At 45.1% G+C, this 17,110-nt stretch overlaps 1 protein-coding gene across 5 annotated transcripts in view; it reads right to left on the reverse strand.

The window, feature by feature from the left end:
• Positions 1-17,110, reverse strand: part of KIAA1549L (KIAA1549 like) — a 312,534-nt gene that overhangs the window by 89,881 nt on the left and 205,543 nt on the right. For all 5 annotated transcript variants that reach the window (XM_008269586.5, XM_002709213.6, XM_017345847.4 and 2 more), the window contains 3 exons: positions 12,441-12,603; positions 10,326-10,385; positions 1,373-1,524 (listed from right to left, as the gene is read on the reverse strand). In XM_008269586.5, the coding sequence (XP_008267808.3) occupies positions 1,373-1,524; positions 10,326-10,385; positions 12,441-12,603 (375 nt within the window). The remainder of the gene's footprint in view (positions 1-1,372; positions 1,525-10,325; positions 10,386-12,440; positions 12,604-17,110) is intronic.

Genomic DNA, 17,110 nt, shown 5'->3' on the forward strand with positions numbered 1-17,110 from the left:
TGCGGTTCAGTTACACGCCAGATGTGGTCCAGCACAGGTGGGGAGTCCACACGCCTCCAGAAGCTGGTCAGGTTCCAACCAGGGAAGCCCACCCTCCTGACTTTGAGGCAGCTACCAGCAGTGTCTCTGTAACTTGGCACCCTGCTCACCAGAGCTTTGTCACTCGGCATAGCAAATGTTGGAGACAGATTCTCATTGGAGAAGTTAGTAGTATTCAAGAACTGTGGATTGGCTAGAATATGCTAGGGACACTCCCCTCTGGCAGGAAGTGGGGAAGGGGTGTAGGGAGGCTTAGAGGCTCTTCCTGTGGGGATGGTTACTGCCTTGATGGGCTCCCTCAGCAGTGAGCCCTGTGAAGAGCTGAGTCATTACGGTTTATTTGAGGGGTACACGGAGGAGATATAGGAATGAGAAAAGCCAGCAAGAGCAGTGTCATGAAGCCAGCTACCACAGGAGGGTGACTAAAGCTTAATTCTGCAGGAAAGCTCTGGGAAGAGCCTATAACACACATTTCAGACTTCTCCTAGGCAACAGCCAGGGGAGCGGTGGTATTTATATCCCCATCACTGGTTAAGTCCCAGGCACTTCTGGCCATCATGGCATGGGAAAAGCAGGTTCTGGCATCCCAATAGTGGACCTTCCAATCAACATTAGAGGACGGTGTTGGAGCTCTTACAGACACAGCAATGGTCAGGGGATGTGGCACTAGGGTCCTCCTCATCTCCTGGTCATGTGACTGATACAAGGCTCAGCTCTGCTTGTTGATGCCAGTTCCTGCATTTAGAATACTGGTGCAGCAATGATGGGGAGAGAGCCTAACAGGACAGAGATCCAGGACATCGCTGAACTTACAGGTTGATGGACAGTTTGCATTTGCTTCCTAGTAACTTTTTGTTTTCTGAATGTTTGCATGCGTGCAGATATTAAGAGACCTCCTTTCCTTATATGAAGGTATGTCAAAGAGTTTGTGGAAAATGGCATTAGAAGATGTTTATCTTGTTGCCAAAGATTTCTGGAATCCATGCATATGAAGAATCTTCTAAAAGTTCATGAATAGCATGCATTATGAAAAACTTTACATGGGTTTCAAATTTTTTGTGCCAAAATAAACATATCTTGCAATATTATTATCCCATGAGCTTTTGAAGTATCATCTTCATCTGGGTAGTGTCCGTGGAGGAGGAGCCAACTCCCACCCTCTGTCTTATTTGTGATGGGTTCTTATTGTGAGAGTTATGACCCTCAAGCCCCAGGACTTCAGAGCAGTGCTGAGTCAGCTGCTGAGTCAGCATGCAGCATGGATGGCCCTCTGTGCATGTGTATTTACCCCTGACAGTGATTCCAAAACCCCAGTGGCTTTGCACACACCCACCTGCACAGTGTAGCTTCCCAGGGTGGTGGCCCGTTTAAACCGCCGGCCTTGTTGCTGGGACATCATGAACAGCTGGGCCAGGCGCTGCTCCATGACCCGGGCGAAGCTCTGGTTGTGCAGGCCCACCAGCGAATTGTCCACGCCCTGCAGCACTGCGGACACAGAGGGCAAAGGGGATGCTCACAAGACAGACTCTGACGACTCAGCAGCCACACCCTGCCCCTGCCCTGCCCCTGCCAAGGGCTACCATGCTATACCTCCTGTTAGGGCATGGCCATCCTAGGTCACTTCACCTTCAGCACTGGGGAGGAGTTAGGAACTGTTATGCACATTCTATAGATGCTGAACAGGTTAAGTGATGAAGTGTCTAAGGCCACACAACTGTAACCAGCGGAATCAGGGCTCACGCCCAGGCCAGGCTTGCGTAACTTCAAAGCCAGGGCTCTTTCTTCTATGAGCTGTGACATCACTAACGCTGCTCTATTAAACTCCACTTTTATTTAAAATGAACGGTGTTGCCAAGAGTCCATATGGGAACCCAGCAGGGCTGCAAGTACAGCTAAGTGTTTTTTTCCCCTGCTTTCTGCTCAGAAGCCATGGCTCAAGGCTATCCCTATGTCATTTTTTCTTCTCAGCAGCTTTACTTTGGAATCTCAGCTCTATCCCTTCTAGCAGCAAACCACCCCTTCCAGTGTCCTCATCACTCCCTTCTCTATGGGGTCCTTTGGGTGCCCACCTGCAAAGCTGCCCAGGGCCCTCAGCTCCTGTCCATTCCAGAGTAGGACAGCTTAATGAGTGGGCTTCCTCCCTGCTCTGGCACTTGCCAGGGGCAGTGTGCAGGCAAGTGACCAGCCCTCTGCGAGACCAAGCCCTTCTCTGTAGAAAGGGAATTGGGACACGGACATCACAGCAAACATGTGCCTAATGAGCTCAGATTTCAATGAGACAAGATGTAGAAGCGGCTTAGCACAGTGCCTGGTGCATGGATGGCAACAGACCTCCTTTCTCTCCCATTCCTCCTCTCCTACCAGGCTTCAGTGAGAGCCAGGGCACCTGAGTCCATAGGTGAGGCATTAGTGATGAAGTTCTAGGTCAGGGCTAGTGAACACTGCGGCTGTCCCAGGGCTGCTGCGGCCACTTACTATGGGGACAGTTGACATTTTGTGTCCACCTCCAAAGTCCAGTTCTCTCTCCACATCCCCTTGGGAAGCACACTTCATCTCAAAAGTGCAAACTCCATCTTCAAGCACAGTCATGTCTAAATTTAAAAATGCCAACAACAATTCTCACTTCCCTAAAGAAACCAAACCTTACCAGAACTGGAAACATGATGTCAGATTTTTCATTTAAAAGAATGTTCTATCACAGTCCAGCCAAGGATCATTAATCCGTTCCATCTACCTGTAGGTGGACATGGCTTGGAGATGACCAACATGTTGAAGTCATGGCATCCAGTGCAAGAGGGTCTACCATGCAGCCCACATGGGGCAAGACCAAACAGTGGATAACAACGAGATACAAAAAGGATGTTTAAATGGATCAAGAGAAGCATAAGACCCACAGCTGGGTCTCTGAAATGACTTATTTGAAGCCATAAATGTCAAGTGATCCTCCTGGAGGGGATAAAGCAGCTCTTTCCAGGGCCCTGGTGAGGGACTCCCAGCCCATCTGTCAGCCAAATTCCTGAAAACAAAAATGAAACACTGCACACTGTGACAGGTCCCAGACAGGACCCCAGAATCCTGCGTGACATAGACGGCAGGCCAAGGAAGAGCAGACCCACATCCTGGCCCCAGATGCGAAAGCCTGTGGATTTGTTGGTTCAAGGATGCTCACTCCAAGAAAGTCACACGTCTAACCACTGAAGTACTACTTCTAAGTTGTCCTCTCCTGGCCTCTGGACAAGAGAGAGGGGACACAGGACAATGGAGGGGCACCATCACAGGTTATTGTACAGGAATCTCGGTGATGATGCAAAAGAAGACACCACATAAAGAGAAGTCAAACATTCTCAGGGGATGAAGAAGTTCTGGAAATGGGTAGCAGTCTTGGTTGCATGATATTGCTAATATATGTAATAGCACTGAATTGTCCACTTAAAATGGCTAAGAAATTTTATAATAAAAATAATTGAGGGGTCGGCACTGTGGTATAGTGGGCTAGGTCTCCGCCTGTAGTGCTGAAGTCCCATACAGGCGCTGGTTCGTGACCCAGTTACTCCTCTTCTGATCTGGCTTTCTGCTGTGCCCTGGGAAGGCAGCAGAGGATGGCCCAAGTGCTTGAACCCCTGAACCCATGTGGGAGACCCGGAAGAAGCTCCTGGCTCCTGGCTTCAGATCAGTGCAGCTCTGGCTGTTGCAGCCATCTGGGGAGTGAACCAGCAGATGGGAGACCTGTCTCTCCCTCTCACTGTCTGTAACTCTACCTCTCAAATAAATAAAATCTTTAAAAAAAAAGAGAGAGAGATTGGGGGAGAGAAAAAGGGAGTGCAGGTGGATGTGATTCATAGGTTACAGTGAATCAATAAGTGGGTAATTCCCACATGCTTCATTGCAGGCATTTGCAGAGAGAATGATGGGTTCTTTCAGAAGGCAGCTGAGGAAGAGTTAGAGGCAGGGGCCTGGATTTGAGTCCTGGCTTGTGCAGATTGAGTGCTCTTGGGTAAGTGGCTGAGTTTCTCTGGGCCTCAGTCCCTCCTCTCCTCCTGATTATGCTTTGTCAAGAACAGATTGTTCAATTAAAAAATGCTTCTTGGGTCAGGCAATAAGGCATTGACAGGAGGCCAATAAATGGAGCTGTCTTTGCTGTCACAAGGTTCCCCCTGCTTTGCAAGACACATCCTGACCAGAGGCAGGGGAAGCACGGAAACGAGCCCAGGACATGTTCGGCTCCCTTCTCTGAGCAGAGCTCAGGCCTTGGTCTCCTTGGCCCTCTTTGCCCATCCTGAGGGTGGGGGACAAGGCTATTACACACAACTCTCTCAGTGGCCCAGAACCTGCAGAGTTGTGACAACTTGAGCCCCTTGACAGATCACCCAGAGCCCTAGCCTCCTATCCTGTACCACCACTGGAGGACAGCAAGCTCCCGGCTGTGTTCAAAGCTTTGTCTGCAAGATTCCAAGGATTTTTCCATCACTATTCTCTTATTCCTCCTGTATGCACTATTCATCACATCGATCTATCATAGAAATTTTCTGTGTGACATGGACATTCAGACCCAAATATCAACCAATTGTTAAATATCTACTTAGGTTCCTCATGACTATCTACAGGCATACTGGGACCTAAAGATCAAACGAGCAGGCCTGGCTCAATTTGCTGTCCTCAGACTAAACTGTTTCATTGTGGTTGAATCCTACACATTTGGAGCTGCAAGAATCTCAGTGCTCAGTTCATAGAAGAACCTCTCCCCCATTCTAAAGGGGACAGGTGAAGTCCAGAGTGCCTAGGGGCCTTGCTCAAGGACACATCAGGTTGGCAAATAGCAGAGCTGAGACCAGATCGCTAGGTCTGGGATATTTGCACTCTGGTGGATGGAACAGAGATGGTTTAACAAACTGGAGCTAGGCTCTCACCTGTCAGGCAGCAGTGTTGAGTCTGTATGTTGCTTTTTTGCCTCATGTGTACAAACCCGACTGCAGGACCCCGGATGGCAAAGTAGCCCCTAGGTTCCCTATGAAGAGGGGCTGCAAGAGTCACCCTGCACCAGTGATTTCCCATCAAGGAGGGACCTACTTTCTGGGAGAGGAGAAGTGCACCTAGTGCAGAAACATGTTCAATAGAAATTTCATTGGAGAATACGTCAGGGTTGTACAATACACAAACCATAGAAAAGGGAGTTGTTCCAAATCCTTCTGGCTCTTAGCAATGGGTGCAAGACCCACAGCCCGTGATCAATGTCTTGGAGTCAATGTTGGACAAAACTATCTCAACACGCAGTGTCCTGTCCCTTCTGCAAGTGACAGGACAGGTTGGTGGTAGTCACGGGTCAAAGAGAAGGCAGAAGGGTCACTCTGACACCTGATTCCAGCCCTTCCAAAAAAGCACTAACCAACTGACCCAACGAGCCCCAAATACAGAGATGGAGGCCCTTACTCCCAACAGTACCCAGGGTGGTGTAAGCACCAGGAAAGCCCTGAAGACAAGACAAAGTAGCCAGCTTTCTCTTATACCATCAAGACAGAGGCAGGGTAAGACATAGGCAGAGGAGGAAGAATGACCCAGGAGAAGGTCAAGTACAGCCTGTATTGAAGTGAGGCTGTGTTCGCCTTTAACGTAACCTCTGAAGTTCATAGAAGGGGAGAAATACCTGCAGGTTTCCCACTCCATTCCTTGAAGAGGAAACATGATTTTGTAAATGTTACATAACCGGCTAGCTCCAAAATTGTGTTGCTGGGTTACCATCATCTCTCCCCTGGGCATAAACTCTGGTGATTTGTCGTATGATTGTTGTTATTTTCAATGCGTTTCTTCATTTGCTTTCTTAGCAGGTAAAACAATCTCTGCCTATCTATGGCTCTGCAGGGGGGAAGGACATGGAATTTTCTGCCATTTAGATGAGGCCTTGAGCAGGCTTCATCAAGCAGGGATGTGCACCCCCTCTCAGTATTTCAGGCAGCAGCCCATCTGCTTCGGCCAGCAAGTGAGGGAGGGGACTCGAGAGGGAAGGAGGGAAGCTGACACCAGCGCACTGTCCAGGCACGTCTTCTTGGACCTGTGGGATTTTCCCCCCTCTTTGTTAAGGGCTAACTCTTCTCCATCCAAATTCATCGTTGAAGTCCTAACACCTCAGAATGAGACTGCATTTACAGACAGGATCTTTAAAAGGTAATGAAGTTCCAATGGGGCCATCAGAGCAGGACCTAAATCCAGTGTGGCTGACTAGGGTGCAGACACCCACAGAGGTAGGCCATAGCTACTGGGAGAAGAAAGTTGTCTGCAAGCCGAGGAGAAAGGCCTCCAGAGAAGTCACATTTGGGACACCTTGATCTCAATCTTGCAACCTCCAGAGCAGCGAGCAAGTCCACGTGTGCTGTGTAAGGCACCTGCGCTGTGGGGCTTCATCGTGGTAACCCCTGGAGACTCTCGCACCTCTCCAGTGACCCTTCCTCTTCTCTCCTGGGCTGCTCACTCGGCCTCCTACCAACATCTTCCTTCTCCCTTGCACTCAATCCTTGTTCCTCTCATTTTCTGAGCTATTGCCTGGCTTTTGAAAAACTGAAACAAGAACTTCTTTACTGCTTCACAAAGCTCAGCTGCAAAATGTCAAGGGAAAAAAAGAAGGAGAAACCACCACCCAAACACCCTCCTACTCCCATCCACCCTCACTGTCAGGCCACTCCAGGATAAGTGTGGGTGTGGAACTCACGCCAGGGAGGGACACAAGTACATGCCCATCACTCCCTGACTTTAATTGGGGTTTTATGGGGCAGTGCACAAGTGCTGACCCCCAAGGAGCACAGAACCAATTACGTGGGAAGGCCCTAGACGTGCACCGGTGAACACTGTAACGTTTCTCAGGTCCGCTTTTTCTGCAAGAGACTCTGGGTAGGGACTTTAAAGGGAGCTGCTTGAATGTTTCTCTACTATTTATACTCAGCTTACTCCATCCACTTCTGGGCCTGTAGAAGTAACCCCGTGAAAGGTGCCAATCCTACTGCTGTAGGCTATGCAGCTCTAAAACACAAATCAAGGAGAGAGACCAAGATGGCAGAATAGGGAGGGAGCTTACTGCTCTAATCTAGAAAATAGTAAAACAAAAACAAAAACAAAAAACATGGAGAGCGTGAAATCTCAGGGAAGAGCTGGGTAGAAAACAGCAGAGCAAACTCCATGTAAATTGGAGGGACACCGTAGATCTACATTGAGGGTGTGGGCACGCACAACTCAGGTCTCCAGCAGCCAAGAGCCTCAGCACCAGCTTTGGAGAGTGAGGTGAGACCAGATTGTAGCAGGCCAAGCCACTGGCGATAAAGCTGCGGGAAGAGCCTGGCATGTGTTCGGCTTAGAACCTTGCAGGGGACAGTGTACCTGCTAACCTAGAGGAAAAAATGGGGGTGCATTTCTCTTTCCCCAACCACCTGGCATCAAGGAGAGGGCTGGTGCCATTTTGAACATACATATAGCTGCACCAGCACCTGTCCATGTGCCCAGCAACCAGCTGAGCAGAGACACCTGAGTCTGGCTGGGAGAACTGACAGGGGGCTGGGTGCTCATGGTTGTGGGAGCCTTGTGTACTGGGATTTTGAAAACACTGTGGCTGCATGGGAGGGCACAGGGTGTGGCTAGGTCTTTGGGCAGTCACTGTGGGTGACTCCACACACTCAGGGCTCCCTGATTCCCTGGTGAAGGTCATTGCTGCAGGATCTGTGCTCACATTGAGGACTGCACAGATCTGGTGTATGGTTCTTGTGGCAGCATGAAATATTATACTCTCTGGGACTCCTTGGAGGAGAGAAGGCAAGCATGGGACTACAGCAATAGAGGAGATTAAACCTCCCCTCTGATAAAAAGAGAGAGAGAGAGAGAGAGAGAGAGAGAGAGAGAGAGAGATTTACCACCCAATTTAGGAGTCACCTTAGACACCCCTCTAACCTTGGAGCACTGAGAAGAACTCCCTGGCCACACCCAGCACATGCCTCAGGGTATTAACTAAAAGAGCAGGCACTCCACTAAGCCACAGAGGAAAAATCCAAAGATAAAAGCCATCACTGGGGGAAAAACAAACAAGTACCTCCACAAATGCCTAAAAATAAATGCAACAATTCAAGAAACAAGAATAAGAAAGACAACATGATGCCTCCAAAGGACCACAACAACACTTCAATACTAGAATGTGAAGATGAAGAGATTGAAAAAACACCAGAAACAGAATTCACAAAATTGATCATACAATTACTTAGAAGTAATCAGAAGCAAATCCATGAATTAAATCCATACATGACATGAATGAACATTTTTCCCATGAATTTGAGATTTTAAAGAGAAGTCAAAATGAAATATTTGAAATGAAGAATTCAATAGAACAAATAAAAAATGCAGTGGAAAGACTTAACAACAGACTTGGTAAGGCAGAAGAAATATCCATTAGAAGACAAATCTCTGGAAATTTTACAGTTAGACAAAAAAAGAAGAAGAAATTAGAACACTAAAAAACAGTGTTGGAGATTTATGGGATAGTATCAGATGACCCAATATACGGATATTAGGAGTTCCTGAAGGCGTGGAAAGACAAAATGGATTAGAAGGTCTTCTTAGTGAAATAATTACAGAAAACTTCACTAATTTGGAGAAAGAAAGGGATGTCCAAGTACAGGAAGCACACAGAACTCCTAACCAACATGATCAGAAAAGATCTTTACCACAGCACATTGTAGTCAAACTCTCCAAGTAAAACAAACAAACAAAAAAAGATTCTAAAATGCAGATGAGAGAAATGCCAGATTACTTTCAGAGAATCCCCAATTAGACTTATAGCAGACTTCTCATCAGAAACCCTACAGGCTAGGAGAGAATGGTGAGATATATTCCAAGTCTTAAGAAAAAAAAAAAACTGTCAACCCAGGGTAATATACCCTGCAAAGCTCTCATTTATGTATGAAGGTGAAATAAAGACCTCCCACAACAAACAGAAATTGAAAGAATTTGTTACCACTCATCCAGCCTTACAAAAGATGCTTAAGGATGTGTTGCACACAAAACACAGAAACATGGTCATCACTATGAAAGAAAGTGAAGGCAGAAAATCCCCCAGTAAAAGTATAAAGGAAATCCAAAGTAAAAAATAGGAATATTTATGGGAAAGTGGCAGGACCAAGTTGTTACTTATCAATAGTCACTTTGAATGTAAATGGTCTCAACTCTCCAGTTAAAAGACACAGACTGGCTGAATGGATTCAAAAACAAAACCCATCTATTTGCTGCCTACAAGAAACACATCTCACCAACAAAGATACATGCAGAGTGAGAGTGAAAGGATAGAAAAAGAAATTCCATGCTAACAGAAACCAAAAAAGGGCAGGTGTAGCCATCCTAATATCAGACAAAATAGACTTTAACAAAAAACTGTTAAAAGAGACAAAGAAGGGCACTATGTAATGAGCAAGGGGTCAATTCAACCAGAAGATTTAACTATCAGAAACATATATGCACCTAATTACAGGGTACTTGGCTATTTAAAAGAAATGTTAAGGGACCTTAAGGGAGACATAGACTCAAATACAATAGAAATGGGGGACTTCAATATCCCACTTTCAGCAATAGACAGAACAACTAGGCAGAAATTCAGCAAGGAAGCAACAGTTAACTGATACTACATAGCAATTGGACCTAATGGATTTCTACAGAACTTTTCATCCTACAGTTGCAGAATACACATTCTTCTCACCGGTGCATAGAACTTTCTCTAGGATAGATCACATGCTAGCCCATAAAACAAGTCTCATCAAATTAAAAAAAATCAAAATCATATCATGCATTTTCTCTGACCACAATGGAATGAAGCTGGAAATCAACAACTCAAGAATCTCTAGAACATACCAAACACATGGAGACTGAACAACATGCTCCTGAATGAACAGTGGGACATAGAAAAAAATCAAAAGGAAAATAAAAAAACTGTTGAGGAACAGTTTTTTTTAATACTATTTGTTGAACACTTTACTTACTATAATCTGTATATAAAGTTAATTGAAAATAGATTTTAGTAAAAAATAAGAATGGGAATAGGAGAGGGAGGAGGAAGAAAGATGGGAGAACAGGTAGGAAGAATCACTATGTTCCTAAAGTTGTATTTATGAAATGCATGAAGTTTTTATACCTTAAATAAAAGGTTTCTGGGAGAAAGAAAACAAAAAAATAAATACAACAATTATAAAAAAAATAAATAAAAACGAAATCCACAAACTAAGCCATGAGCCAGCACAGAGAAGAAAAATAACAGAATAAGACATTACCTGTAATTACCCAGTAGTCTCTGGTAGTTTCTGATATATCAAGGTTGGGATATTCCAGTGCTAAAACAAACCAGAAACACACAAAATTACTTTTATAGGCTTTATGTGTAAATATTGTCAAAAGAATTTAACATAAAGTAAAAAATGGCAAGGAGTTAAATCCTGCTTTATTGTTCTTGGGAACTCTCTGACATACAGGATAAACTCTCAGGCTGTTCAGAAAATGAGAAGACTTGGGGCCGGCCTTGTGGCATAGCATGTAAAGCTGCTCCCGAGACGCTGGCATCCTATATTGGTGCCAGTTTGAGATCCAGCTGCTCCACTTTCAATCCAGCTCCCTGCTAATGTGCTTAGGCCCCCGAAACCCGTGTGGGAGACCCGGAAGAAGTGCCTGGCTCCTAGCTTCACCCTGGCACAGTCCCAACCATTGTGGCCATTTGGGGAGTAACCCAGCAGGTGGAAGATTCTCTCTGTCTCTCTCTGTAACTCCAACTTTCAAACAAATAAAATAAGTCTTTGAAAAAAAAAGACTGTCAATAGCTAACTTTCAAATGATGAATTTTCTAGGGTTTGTGGGTTTTGTCTCTCACAGCTAGAACGTGTCTTAGCTGTAGTTTTCTCTTTAAAAGTTATAACAACCATCACTAACATTTTTAGGGATAAGTATCTCTTGAGTGGATTTCTCCAATTTCAAGAACTTGAAGTTCAGTAGCTGAGTGTTTCTAACAAAGTATGGTGACTATTGGTGTTAATGCATGCACAGAACTCACTTCAGTTGGTGCTCAATAATCTTAGTTGCTGTTATTATCTGAATAACAAAGTAATGGAAGAAAATTCTGCACATGCTGCCATGTGACATCCCACCATCTTTCACAAAATCATCTTTTCCATAAACTCAAGAGTAATTTTTTCATACTATATGGAAGTTGGTCAAAGTTTGCCAAAAAATTCTTAGTGGCTACTATGTGCTAACTATATTTGCATACATTATCTCATTTGGTTACAGTATTAAAAATAACTGCAAGAGGATATTGAGATAATTTTTGCCAATATATTTTTTAAAGATTTATTTATTTATTTGAAAGTCAGAGTTACACAGAGAAAGAAGAGGCAGCGAGAGAGAGAGAGAGAGAGAGAGGTCCTCCATCTGATGATTCACTCCCCAACTGGCCACAATGGCTGGAGCTGCACTGATCTGAAGCCAGGAGCCAGGAGCTTCCTTCAAGTCTCCTATGTGGGTGCAGGGGCCCAAGGACCTGGGCCAACTTCCACTGCTTTCCCAGGCCACAGCAGAGAGCTGGATCAGAAGTGGAGCAGCTGGGTCTCGAACCACATGGGATGCTGGTGCTTCAGCCAGGGCATCAACCTACCACACCCCAGTGCCAGTCCCAACATTAAAAAAAAAAAAAAAACCTTTCCCAGTAACCTTGGGAAATGTAAAAATGATTGAGAGAACAAATCTTTACTTCCTTTGGCTATCAAGTAAGTGTTTGGATACAAAAAGTAGGCTGCATTGTCTTTAAAGTCTATGCCTCCTGCATGGTAATGAGAATTATGTAACCAAAGCATTAGAGGAAGACAAGGCCACAAGACTTCTTGAAGTAAAATCATGACATTGACTGCAAATGAGCTGCATTATGGTCTCTCCAGCCAGGGCAGGGGCAGAAGGTCTGGAAACATTTGCAAATGGCCCAAGTGGGAGAAAACCATAGAAACCCCGATTGCTCCAAGGACAGACACCCTTGTAGACAATTCTGGAAGCTCAGAACTGTGTGTGATCAAATCCCAGGTCCCACGTCTCACCACCTATGTGAGACTGGGGATCTGGAAAGACTCCTTGGAGCATCGGTTTTCTTGTCTTCACAATGGTGCCAATTCTGTACCTACCCCACAAGGTGGTTGTGAGGATTTGAGGAGATAAGAGGCATGTTAAGGCTGAAAGCACTTTGCCAGTGCTTTCTTTCAATTTGCAGTCAACTTGTCATCAATTAACTCCAATGCATTGCCTATTCCAGCTCTCATCTCATGCTAGAAGAGGCAGTATGTGGATGTCTGCTGGATAGAGAAAGCTCCAGGGGACACAGCTGGGTCCCCGGATGAGGTGGATATACTCACGCTCGGCGATGGTGAGTGGCGGGTAGGTGAGGTAGAATCCCACCAGCTCAGCTGAGAGCTGGCTAAGGAGGCTGCTGGCCACGGTGCCATTGAGGAAGGTGCTCTGATTGCCCACGACGTACAGCAAGGTGACTGCCTGCGAGGCGTTGGATGTGCTCACGACCTGAATTGACACAGGAGGAAAGGGGAGGGCGACGTGCCAAGTGAGAGGAAGGTCTGCTTCCCAGCGGCCATGGGAGGAGAAGTTTCAGAGAAGTTGAGGAGGGGAATGAAAGGCAGGATGGGAAAATAGCAAGGAAGAGACAAGAATAACAATGATCATTTACAGACTGTTCACTGCATGCCAGGAGCTGTGCTAAGGGCCTCGTCTGCTGTCCTCCTCACCACAACCCCAGGACATGGATGCAGTCACAACTCTCTTTTATGGATGATGAGACAGAGGCCCCGAATGAGCAAGGGACCTGCCTAAGGTCACACAGCTAGCCAGGGCAGTATGACTTCAGCTTCTTAACCATTCGTGTGTAGACTGCTTCCGGGAACTAAATTGTTTTAGGTGACTTTATGATTCTGAAAATATAAAATAGAGCATGGGGATGTCAGATGAAGGTGACCTCAACTGCTCAGACAGAAAAGGCTGGAGTTAAACTTCTAGGGAATTTTAAAGTTGAAAGCTCCAGCAACGTACAGAGCTGATCACCAATTTAGTTGCAGGGCGACTGAATCTGATTATAAAAGGAATTTGGAGATATAAAATATGGTCTTTACAGGACAATCACATTCCTGTGGCTTTTAATTCAATATAGAACACATAGAAAACCCTATGAGGTTGCATGGTTTTCTTCTCGCATTTTACCAGAGTCGGGTTTTTAGTGCTGGAAAATGAGGTTTTCTGGGTCAATGTACAGATAAAAATATCCCACAGATGAGATTTAAAAGAAACACAAGCAGTAGGGAGCTATTCGACTTGGTGAGGCATTTTTTTGGCGAGTTCTGTGCTGGGGTCTGACTTCTCTTTTTAGGTCCACTTGCTGTCCTGCCCCAGAAGCCGACCCTTGGGGCTACCTCAATGGGTGCCTTTGCCTTCTGGCTTCAGCTAATGGGGATCTGGGAAGATGTGGGAGTGAAGAAGAGCCGTAAGGTCCTGGTGCTCATGCTGAGACTCCTTCCCTGTAGGGCCAGCCAGGAATGCTCCCTCCCTTGACCCCAGCCGGGCCCCATGGCTTCAGCCGTGGGTGCTGCACTGTCTCTGCCCACATTTCTACAAAGAGTGCCTTTTGTCGAACAATCCTCAAATTACCTTCCTTTGCACGCCCCTCTCTCTGCTGCCAACGCAGACTGATACCCAGTCTTTTTCAGACCTTCACATTCTCAGACATAAAGATCCGTGCCACTTTCCTCTTAAACCTGACTTTGAAGGAGACTGTCAAGAATAGCTTCCTCACTTTCTCTCCCTCTCCTCCCCGTACGTGGAAGTTCCTTTTTAATTCTCTAACCCAGAGCCTGCATTCCCACGATTCATGATGAACAGAGTTCACATTTCCGCTCCATTCTTATTCTCTCTGGACATATTTCTGGAATGTGGCTCAGCCCAGGGTTCCAAAAGAAAAACACTTCCTTCTGAATGGTTCAATTCATACTGCCACCTAAAAAGTAATGACTAAAATATTAGTAACTTTAAATCTTTATCTGTACAATGAACATTCTAGTTTTTCACCTTCCAACAAAACTAAATCTCACTGGACCCCAAGTAAGCCTATGAAACCAATGATTTGCACAGCTCTGCTCACAATACACTCAACCAGGTAAATTGTTCTCGTTTTTACTATTGTGGCAAAATATATAAAAATATAATGTACCATTTTAACCATTTTTAACTGTTTATTTCGGCAGTATGAAATACATACACATGTTGTGCAAGCATCAACCACCATCCATCTCCGGAATGTCTTCATCATCCCAAAATGAAACTCTGCCCATTAACAACTCCTAACTTTTCCCTCCCCACAGCCATGGCAACCACCATTCTACTTTCCAGATACCTCTTACAAGTGGGAGCTTTTACAATGAGTAATTTGTCAACTCTAGATACCTCTTGTAAGGCTGGCTTATTTCAGCTAGCAAAGTCCTCAAGGTTCATCTGCGCTGTGGCATCAGGATGTCCATCCTTTTCAAAGGCGGAATACTTTTCCTTTGTGTGTATACGCCACCTTTGTTTATCCAGTCCTCCACTGAAGGGCACTGGGTTGCTTCCATCTTTTGGCTGTTGTGGGTAATTCTGTTTTGGACGTGGTGGACAAAAACCTGCTTGAGTCCAAATCTTCAATGGTTTTTGGTATACACCCAGAAATGGAATTGCTGGCTCATGTTGTGATTCCACATTTACATTTTTTTTGAGGAACCACCACAATGCTCTCTGCAGTGGCTGCAGCATTTGACATTTCCACTAGCAACACACAGGATTCCAATTTCTCCACATCCTCATTAACGCTATTTCCTTTTTTTTTAGGATACTAATAGATGTGAAGTTGTATCTCATGGTTTTGCTTTGCATTTCTTCAGTGTTTAATGATGTAGAGCATCTTTTTTGAGCTTACTTTATAACTGTTTTTGGAGCTATTTCTAAGTTTTCTGCCCATTTCTTAATGTATTTTTATTGTTGAGTTTAAGGAGTTCTTTATATGTTATGATGTTAACCACTTATCAATATATGATATGCAAATATCTTTTTTATTCTGTGCATTGCCATTTTGCTCTGTGGATAGTGTCCTGCGCTTTTGGTATCACATCTAACAAATCATTTTCAAGTCCAATGTCATGAAGTTTTCCCCCTATGTTTTCCTCTAAGAGTCCTATGGTTTTAGTTCTTGAATTCAGGTCAATCCATGCTGAGCTTGTTTTGTTGGACAGTCAGGTAGGGACCATCTTCATTCTTCTGCATGCAAATGTCCCACTTCCCCTATGTGTTGAGATGGCTCCCCTTTCCACCCCCTAGTTAGTAGCAGTGGCATCCTTGTCAAAAATCGCCAGGCTGAGGCAGACACTTGCCCTAGCATTTTGGCCTAGATGCCAGCTGAGGTGCCTATGTGCTATATCAGGTTGACTGGGCTTCATTCCTGGCTTCAGCTCCCAATTCCAGTTTCCTGACAATGTGGGCCCTGGGAAGCAGCATGTAATAGCTCAAATGGTTGAGCCTCTACCACTCACATGGGAGGCCTGAATTGGCTAAATCTGACTGTCAGCTTTGGCCCAGCCCTGATTGGTCATTGCAGTCGTTCAGGGAGTGAATCAGGATTGGAGCTCTTCCTGCCTGTCTCTGCCTCTTGAATAAATTTTCAAAAAATAAAACAAATAATTTGGACAAATGTAAAAGGTTTTATTCCTGGCTTCTCTATTCTATTCTATTCTGTCTTTATACCATGACCACAGTGTTTTGATTACCATAGCTTTGGAGGAAATTTTGGAACCATAAAGTGTAACCCTCCAATTTGTTCTTCCTTTTCAGGGTTGCTTTGGTTATTTATGTTCCCTCAAGATTCCATGAGTTTCAGGATAAATTTTTCTATTTATGTTTTAAAAAATGATGAAAAAAATTTTTAATGATCACTGAGATCTTGATAAGGATTACATTAAATTTGTAGATCTCTTTGGGTAGTGCTGACATCTTTACAATATTGTCTATTAATCCATCAACACAGGATATCCTCCATTTATTTGTGTCTTCTTTAATATTTTTTTATAGCTAAGGAAAAAGTGTGACCATTCTTGGTGGCTACTTAATATTAGTTCAAAAGTAAAAGGTCTAGCAGACTGAGACCAAGACCACAGCTCTGGTCCGCAAGTTAGGCCCTGTCACCCAGGAGAGGCAGCCCCAACACATGACACTTTGCCATCAGCCCTTTGCCCTTGGACTCTTGAAGCTTCTGAGATCATCTCTTAATTCTCATTCACTCATGACATGATACCTTTGGCTAATCAGAACAACAAGCTGGGGGCCAGAGCTACGGCGTAGTAGGCTAAGCCTCTGCCTGTGGCACCAACATACCATATGGGTGCCAATTCATGTCCCAGCTCTCCTCTTCCAATCCAGTTCCCTGCTAACGGCCTGGGAAAGCAGTGGGAGATGACCCAAGTCCTTCTGCACCCATGAGGCAGACCTGGAAGAAGATCCTGGCTCCTGGCTTCTGATCAGCCCAGCTCCAGCTAGTGCAGTCATTTGGAGAGTGAACCAGCAGATAGAAGACCTCTCTCTCTCTCTCCCTCCTCTGTCTGTAACCCTCCCAAATAAATAAATAATTTAAAAAAATAATTACAAGCTAAAGAAGTGAAGGCTGTTGTTTGCCTGTCTAGCATCCATTGTCCTCGGACAGCACAATTTTCTTGAGAAGCCACCTCTCCTCTCCTCCCCTCCCCTCCCTCTCCTCTCTGCTCATGTTCTTCTATGGGGTGACACCCAAGTTACAGTAGTGAGCATGTGAGCCAGCCCTACTTGCATGGGGCATTTCACATCCTTGGCCACAGTTACCAATCCAGAAGTGGGCAGAGTCAGTCCCATGAGAGCCAAGCCCAGGATTTTGACTGGAATAACATAAACAGAGGGCACTGTGTTTCCACAAAACTATGAACACTAAGGATGAGGCAAACCTGTAGGTGCAAGAGACCACCCCATGGAA

Source organism: Oryctolagus cuniculus, chromosome 1 (genome assembly GCF_051225735.1).
Source record: "Oryctolagus cuniculus isolate XC-2025 breed Fujian yellow rabbit chromosome 1, ASM5122573v1, whole genome shotgun sequence".
Lineage (NCBI taxonomy): Eukaryota > Metazoa > Chordata > Mammalia > Lagomorpha > Leporidae > Oryctolagus > Oryctolagus cuniculus.